Source organism: Camellia sinensis, chromosome 10, assembly GCF_055761805.1.
Source record: "Camellia sinensis isolate YWXY chromosome 10, ASM5576180v1, whole genome shotgun sequence".
In the NCBI taxonomy this organism is placed as follows: domain Eukaryota; kingdom Viridiplantae; phylum Streptophyta; class Magnoliopsida; order Ericales; family Theaceae; genus Camellia; species Camellia sinensis.
Window position 1 is genome coordinate 118,080,251 of NC_138970.1, and position 8,782 is coordinate 118,089,032.

At 46.5% G+C, this 8,782-nt stretch overlaps 1 protein-coding gene across 1 annotated transcript; it reads right to left on the minus strand.

The window, feature by feature from the left end:
• Positions 1–398: 398 nt before the first annotated feature.
• LOC145800649 (uncharacterized) lies at positions 399–1,148 on the minus strand. The gene has a single exon (XM_082890367.1). It carries the CDS (start codon positions 1,146–1,148, stop codon positions 399–401), a length of 750 nt encoding a protein of 249 aa, XP_082746493.1.
• Between the last annotated feature and the right edge of the window lie 7,634 nt (positions 1,149–8,782).

An 8,782-nucleotide genomic window follows, 5' to 3' on the forward strand; every position in this document is an offset into this window, starting at 1 on the left:
GGCGCTCCGAATCCGAAGGCTTATTTGAGCCAATCGTGATATCCACGAAGGGCGCTCCGAATCCGAAGGCTTTTTGAGCCAATCGTGATATCCACGAAGGGCGCTCCGAATCCGGAGACTTAATCGGCCCCAACGTGTTTTGCACCGAAGGGGGCTCCGAATTCAGAGGCTTAATCGGCCCTAAGGTGTCATGCACCAAAGGGCACTCCGAATCCGGAGGCTTATTTGAGCCAATCATGATATCCACGAAGGGCGCTCCGGATCCGGAGACTTATTGACACTATAATGGGAAGTGAATTGCACGATGGAAAAAGATGAGACTTTTCAATGCAGAAGTCAGCTAAATACAAGTCTCAAAGCCCACAAGTCGGGTCGGTGATAGAACTTTCAAAAACTGTTCATGCTGATTGTCGACAGCCACGAATCTCTTTAACGCCACGGGCTATCGAGAAGCACATAAGCTGATGATAGGTGCTTGGCACGGCCTGCATGATATGCAACCAGGTTCGCCCCATGATGACATTATACGGCGAAGGAAGCTTTACGACCAAGAATTCAACCTTGACTATTCTGTAGCCTGCTCGAACAGGTAGTGTGATCTTCCCCAACGAGTACTTTGGATTCGTGTTGAAGCCGAATAACAGATAAGGTACCGAAGACAGATCTGACTCATTGATGTCGAGTTTGATGAGGGTCTCATAATACATAACCTCCGACGTACTCCCTGGATCTAGGAGAATGCGTTCAACGGTAAACTGGTTTACGCGTAATCTGATGATCAACGGATCAATGTGGGAGATTGTCATGCTGACAAGATCAGAATCGTTGAAGGCAATACTCGGAGCTTTTTTGGGCCGTTTGGCTGGAGTATGTTGCTCTCGGGGGACTGGATGTGATTGATTTGTGTGCACGGTTAGAGGTGCTGGCAGACTGTATATCATATGGATCACGCCAAGTGGAGGTGAATCTTGTCTTAAGGCTAGTGCCTCGGTTGGGTTGCCTTTTCTTACGTACTGTTGCAGCCGGCCATCTTGCACTAGTTCCTCCAGGTGATCCTTTAATGCGTAGCAACTTTCAGTTTCATGGCCATGATCTTTGTGATACTCGCAGCGTTTATCCCACCTTCGTGTGTCAGGAGGGCCTACCATCTTCGACGGCCATTTGAAAAACGGGAGATGTTGGATTTTGGACATTACCGCATTGATTGGCTCTGTCAATTCCGTATATTTTTTGTCGGTACGTCGCGTGAGCCTGCTGTCGACTTGCAGTTGTTCATTCGTTCGGTGAGAGCACTGATCATTCAATCGGTGAGAATCCTGCCTTTCATCTCGTTTACCCCGCTGCCATGATTCTGGGCTTTGAGGCGGTATGGAACTTACTGGCCGAGCAATTTCAGGGGAGGCTATTTTACTGGATACGCATCCGGCTTTAACCCGGAAGGCATCGTCCTCTACCTTGCAGTATTCTTCAACTTTCTTCATCAACCCCCAGACCGTTTTGGGGGGTCTTCTGGTCAAGGAACTGTAGAGGGCACTGATGGTTGCAATCCCATTTTGAAGGCGGTGATGGCCATGGAGTCGTTGCAAGCGTCGTCAACAAGATTAAAGCATTTCCAATGGCGCGCCGAATATGCTCTCAGTGTTTTTTCAGGTTGAATTTGCATCGCCCAGAGTGAGTCTGCTTGTTTCGGCTGGACCTCGTTAGTGATAAATCTAGCCCTGAAGGACTTCTGTAATTGATGGAAGCTTTTGACCGAAGCCGGCTCCAGTTTGTAATACCACCTGACTGCCAGAGGTCCCAAGCTGCTGGGGAATATTCAGCACATGAGGGCCCCATTGTCTGCATATAATGTCATGGCTTGCTTGTAGTGACAGATGTGATCGGTGGGGTCTGATTTTTCATCTGTAGACACCCCATTTTTGACCGACCTTAAGACTCAGACATCACCGATTGAGCGCTCGGTGACATTGCATATCGTGCTCGTTCAGAAGTTTCAGAGTCGCAGCCGTGAGCCCTGCCTCCGGACTTTCGAACCCTCTTCTATGCCTTGCCTCGGTTTGCGAACCAGACTCGGTTTTCTCTGTTTCTTTTCCTGAAGGGAGGGAGAGGTCCCGTAGACCATCTCTCAGTGGCCGTGGGCTACATTTTGTGGCTGTAGGCCATTTTGCCCATTTCGGAGCCCGGTTTTCGGTTTTTCGGGACTGTTGGCCGTGTGCCTCGGTTCGGGACCGCCTAACCATCTCCGTTTGCTCTAATTTTTGGCATACATCTTATTTACTCCCTTTTGAGGGACACTGAGGTCCGAGAGACCCACTTCGTGGTCGAATGCCACTTTCGGTGCTTAACAGGCAGTTTTCGGGGCCTCGAACTGCGCGTTTTGGCCCCCGAGCATTCGTTTTGCATCGGTTTTCGTTCATTTTTGGCAGGTACCTCTGTTTCATCACCGAGAAGGCCGTATAAGGGTGGGAGGCCAGCAATTGTTGCAGCAACCAGTTTTATTCCTCCGGCGCCCTCCGACGCCCGATTTTCTTCACTTTCGAGCCAATGTTGAACACCCTTGGGCCATTTTCTTGAACTTTTAACCACATATTTGTGTTGTACACACATGGGAGGACCCTAAAAGTTGGTGGCCGGCCAGTAATTCCACCTGACCCTTTTGACCCCCTCCTAAAAATGGCCTATTCTCTCTCCTGTTTTACAGTTTCCAAATTCGAACCACAGGGTTGTGTTGAGGGCACCTGGGAGGACACCTTTTTGTGGTGGCCGGCCAGAAAATCAACTTGACCTTTTTGACCCCTAGCCGGCCGGCTAAGGGGGGTGGCCGGCCGGCCACCTGAAGCTTTGAAACCTAGCCGGCCATGATCCTCACAAAGAGCACTTTACAGCTGTATAGCTGTTTCCCCCAGAAAATATCTCAATCCGGGGACAGCTGTTGGGGGAGAACTTGGTCTTTTCTCCCCCACTCTTTCTCTCCCTCTTGCCCCTCTCTTTGGTCCATATAACCAGCTGCTAGAATTTGTATTAAGGGTTAGAAAAATTGCTTCAAGCATAGACATACATATCTCCCTCCATCTCTCTCATTTTCCTTGAAAAATCCTAAGTTCTACCACCATTTCTTCATCACCACCAAGCACCACCACCACTACTCCATTTCCAGCAGCTTGAGGGGCTTTCCAGCAGCTAAGAGGCACCACTTCTCAAGCCAAGAAGCAACCAAAGTTTGGTCTCCAAGGGTGAGTACCATTTCCCTCTTTTTGAGCTCATTTTTGCAGCATTTCTTAGCCATATATGCTTACTGTTTTGAGCTCCGGCCCTAACTGAAAGTGGCCTTCTTTTGAGCTCTTTTTCACTTTTTCTTAAGGGCTCAACCCTGTTTGAGGCCCTCTTGATGCACTTTCTTCAATATCCTCCTTGAATGCCATTTTCTTGCATGATATTTTTAGCTTGTGTGTGATCTGTTTTGGAGCATGATGTAAACTGTAGATAGAATTATTTTGAGCCCCTCTTCAACATTGAAGAAGGGCTCATCACTGTTTGGGACCTCCATGTGCCACCTTGTGTTATATCTCTCTTTTGGTCCCCATTTTTGCATGCTTTGGCAGCCCATTGTGCTTCTGTTTTTGGTCATTTTACAGAACTGAAAATAGTCTTATTTGGGCCCATTCTTCATGTTTCATTAAGGGCCTTTCATGGTTTGAGGCATATTTTATACACCTTGTGTTATATCTCTCTTTTGGTCCCCATTTTTGCATGCTTTGGCAGCCCATTGTGCTTCTGTTTTTGGTCATTTTACAGAACTGAAAATAGTCTTATTTTGGCCCATTATTCATGTTTCATTAAGGGCCTTTCATGGTTTGAGGCATATTTTATACACCTTGTGTTATATCTCTCTTTTGGTCCCCATTTTTGCATGCTTTGGCAGCCCATTGTGCTTCTGTTTTTGGTCATTTTACAGAACTGGAAACAGTCTTATTTTGGCCCATTATTCATGTTTCATTAAGGGCCTTTCATGGTTTGAGGCATCTTTTATACACTTCATGTTATATCTCTCTTTTGGACCTCATTTTGCATAGCATTTTTGACATATTTGCATATTGTTTTGGGTCCGGCCATCAACTATAAAGTGTATTATTTTTGGTCTCTCTTCAGTGTTGTAGAAGAGTCTTTTTCTGTTTGGGCTTTGCATCTACCACTTGCTTCTTTGTCCATCTTTTGGCCCATTTCTTGCATGAAAGCTTAGCCACATCTGTGTTTGTTTTTGGGCTATTTTCAGAACTGTAAAAGATCATGTCTTGGGCCCCTCTTCAACTTTGTTGAAGGGCCCTAATCTGTTTGAGGACAGCAGCTGTGAGTTGCTTCTTAATCTCACATTTAGGGCCATTTCTCGCATGCTAGTTTTTCCCTGTTTCTGTTTGCTGTTTGGCCATGTTTTGAACTGTAAAAATTCTTATTTTGGGGCTGCCTTGCTTCTGTCTTTTCATTCCATGTACCAATCATGCATGCTTTGTATAGCTGTAAGCCATTTCATGTGCCTAATGTTGCATTTCGGTTTCGTTCCATGCATCGGGTGTCATTTCGCCTTGTTTCGGGGCTGTTTTTCCCCTCATTTTGTGACTGAATTTTGCATATTTGCATATCATATTCCATGTCTTTGCCATGTCTCATTAGAGTGGCATTTCGGTGCCTGAGGGTCGGTTCTCGGTTTGCGCGCACGCGTGCACGCATTTCGAGGTGTCTTGTTTTCATCTGATGGCCTCCTATGTGAGTGTGGCTGAGGCTCTCTCATGTTGGTGTAAGCCCATTATTGCATTGTGTATGCCATTTAATCCATAGCATTGTGAATGCCCGGTTGTATGTTACCTCGTATAGCGTGTATGCCATTCCATGACATTGTGTATGTTAGGATTGTATCTTAGTTGCATTTCATGCATGCCATGCATATTGCATCATGTTCGGGATAGGAGTTAGCCCGGGCGCGGGAAACGAGGTGCATTTCGTACTCCGAGTAACGAAATGTATCTCAATTCCAAGTCACCGACACTCCGGATTATCCATGATGGAGTTAGGTTCTTGTTGTGTTTACACGGGCATTCATTCTATATTAAGTTGCACATTTCGACTCCTCAGCCATCATGCATCGATATGCGTGATTGGTGGCACGAGGATCGAGGCATGCATATATTTGTGAAAATACATTGCTATGCCCCTTTCCTGCTCTCTGTTGCAGCAAATCAAGAATCAGCAGTCTTCCGAGGCTTGGCACGCATTTCAAGAACAGGTGCAAACAGAGGCTAATTGGGGCATCGTCATGGATTTCCGCGCAAGGCAGCCTAAATGTGCATCATTCATCAGAAGCAAGGCAGTCCTTGGCTTGCACGCCAGTTTTACAGCTTTCTTAGTTATTTTGTTAAATAATTAGGAATTTGTACATTATTTGGACTGTAATATTTGGACTGTATTATTCTTTCATTTGGGACTGCATATTTATTTGGACCCTCTGTGCGAGGGCATAATTGTAATAAGTGTGGGTGAGTGTGATGTATGTCTTCCAACCCCACGTCTTTCTTCCCTTTTATTTACCTGCTTATGATGGTTAGATTAGGGCATATTTCAATTAGCATACAGTATGACAGCATGTTTGCATTCATTCATCTGTTTCGCATGCACCGGGCTCGGCGCATCATACTAACTGCATTGTACTTTCAATTCCAAATTGAATACATGATAGTTGTAACATTTCATATGCCATGTTTAGAATAGCCGAGCCTGCTATAGTTGCATTTTGCATGTGTTGCATTAGGCATTTCTGTATACTTAGGATCATACATGATTTCTAATACAGTTTTGTTTTGGCTTGGAGTACTCGGTAAGTTTTATGCTTTAGCATCCTTGCATGCATGTGAGTGAATGCCATGAATAGCATGCTTACCATGAGGCTATATTCTTATGTGATATAACTTCCTGAATGCCTGTGGGTGAAGGTTGGGTTATTTGGATTGGAATAAATCATCAACTGTTTGTTTTAAGCCCACTAGATAGTGGCAAAACCATCTCTTCTAAGCCTACCCGAGGGTGGCAAAATCTGCATTTTAAGCCTACTTGCGAGTAGCAAACCATCTTTCAAAAAAACAAACATGAAATGTTTTGTTCCAATTCGGGCGACCCAGTCTATACTTATATGCTGTGTGCATCACATAGTAACCTAGGCTAATAACCGGAATAAGGACACACAAAGTTTTCAAAAATAGATATCATGGTTAGTAGAGGCTGATCTTTGATCGGGCGAGTGGGGGTGCTCACGAAGTGACCTTCCCCAATCGTACCCAAGTTCCCGAGCCGAGGCAACTTTGGTGATGACGGACACGTGGCCTTAGGCAACGAGTCAGGGTTTCCTAAATTTCCCAAAATAAAATATTTAGGTGGCGACTCTGTATCTGGCAAAGCAGTCCATGTTTGGCACTTCTTTCAAAAAAATCTGTTTTCTCAAAACGATTTGCCGGATTTGGACTCTTTGGTTCAGATTAAGAACCGTGACACAAATTGAGTCCGAACTGTAGCGAGGTCCCCCACGGACTTGTTACAGTTTCTGGCGACTCTGCTGGGGATTTAGAGAACTTGACTCGAACTCGTGATATCTGTTTTGGACTACACTTGTATGTTTCTTTGCATTGCATTTGCATTGGTGCGCCTAGGACACCGTGTTTGCCATCTGCTATTCCTGAACGGTTTGCCGGAGGCTTGTCTTGTCAAGGCATGACCATAAGGCTGACCGGTTGTGGGCTCTGCCAGTATGGGAACACAAACCTCGGTTTTACCGGGGCACCCTCTTTGACCATTCGACCTAGTGCATATTCGGATCCATAGTGACCATTCCAAACTAGAACAGGCTGCTTACCCGTTTATAGGTTGTTTGAAACCGCTGCGTGCGTAGTGAAACCCTAGCTCCTGACAAAATAGGACAGGGAAACCCTACCCCAACATAGGGGTATTTTGGCTCTCACTTATCTGTTATGTGCTTTAGAGTGCGTCTCTACAGGAATGCATGTATCAGTATATGAGTTTGGGCATCAGGCCTGCGGGCATCAGTTCAGTATTGTGGGTATCAGGCCTACGGGCATCAGCCAGTATTTGAGAATCAGTTATCTGCGGGTATCAGATTCAGTTTTAGGGGATAGTAATACAAGGATAATAATCAGTGTTTGAGGACAGTGTGTATTCAGCTTATTAACTGTGTGTTGTTATGCCCGGCTGTGTGTCATGCATTTACTTTACGCTGTTATGCTGTCCATTTATCTGTTTATTTATTTCCTTATTGCTTTATTTATCTTGTCTAGGGCAGTTCTAGCACAATTGCTTCAAACCCAGCAGATACCCCCCAAGCACTTTGGACACGAGGTCGCCGACTCAATCGATCCGAGGATCTAATTGACGGACAGCCAGTGTTCCATTCTCTACCCCCTGTTATCAGAAGAAAGCTGAAAAAGCGCAGTGTATCGGAACAGAGATCACCAGAACAGTGGTTTCCCCCATCAGTGGACAGTCGGATTGAGATCCCCATTGTTGCTGTAGAGATAGATCTGCCGGTAGTTCAGATAAATCAAAACAGTATGGCAGCACCAACAGGAATTGAGGAGATGGTACACCAAATGCAAGAAACCATACGGGCCATGCAGCAGGATGCCGTTCGCCGAGATGAACTCGCCAAGCAACAGGCCGAGATTATGACCCAGCAGGCTGAGCTTATTACCAGACTGCAACAACAGAATACAGCGTCTGCTTCACATCAAGTCCCTCCTCCACCAGGGGCTCCATTACCTGAGCAGACACCTGCTGTTCAGAATGCTCCTCCAAACACCCAGAATACCGTGCCGACTATCCAGAACCTGCAAGAGGACGCGAACCTCCCAACGGGGCCAGCTCCACCCTCGCTTCCGCCACAACTGTCCAAGGCCCATACGCCCAATCATCTGGACTCTCCCTTTGAGTTTGAGATTGATCACACAGCTCTGAAATTGAGCAAGCTGGAGAAGCTCTTCAAAAAATCGCAAGGGGTGAAAGCTATTCCGGACATCGGGTATGGATATACCGATGTAGCCGTGACATTGCCCGACAGGTTCAAAATGCCGCAAATTGACCGCTTTGACAGGTCCGGGGACCCCATGGTTCATCTTCGGCTATTTTTAGACATTCTGAGGCCAATGGGCCTAACTAGACCTCAGAAGCTCTGACTATTTGGCCGGACTCTGTCGAGTGTGGCCGCCACCTGGTATGCAAAGCTAGAAGATGAGGTAAAGAGGAACTGGGATGAGATGGCCGAGGCCTTCGTTGCGCAGTATTCCAATAACACGCAAATCGAGGTCACAACTCGTGATCTCGAGACGACAAGGCAGGAGCCCAAGGAAACCTTTTCTGATTTTGTAACCCGGTGGAGGGCAAAGGCATCAATGATGACCTTAAGGCCCACCGATAAAGATCAAATCCGGATGATTGTGCGCAATCTCCAACCAAAGCTGATGCAGAAAATGATTGTAATCCCCTTTCCCACCTTCTCAGATTTACACGAGATGGGGGTGCAAATTGAGGATGCCATGAAACAAGGTCTGATAGACCATGACCGGGAGCAACCCCGGAGAACATTCAACCGGAACAACAATGCGGGCCCGAGTGGCGCTGCGACTGCAAGAAGTACAGAGGTGAGCATGGTCACCACCATTCCCCCTCCCCTTCCAAGGCCCATGGCGGCCACACCTTTCTCCGGCGCGTCCGGAAGCAACACACAAGC

What these genes read in the sequence shown, in the direction of transcription:
- LOC145800649 (XM_082890367.1), bottom strand. Translation starts at nt 1,148, where the DNA reads ATGGTAGGCCCTCCTGACACACGAAGGTGGGATAAACGCTGCGAGTAT.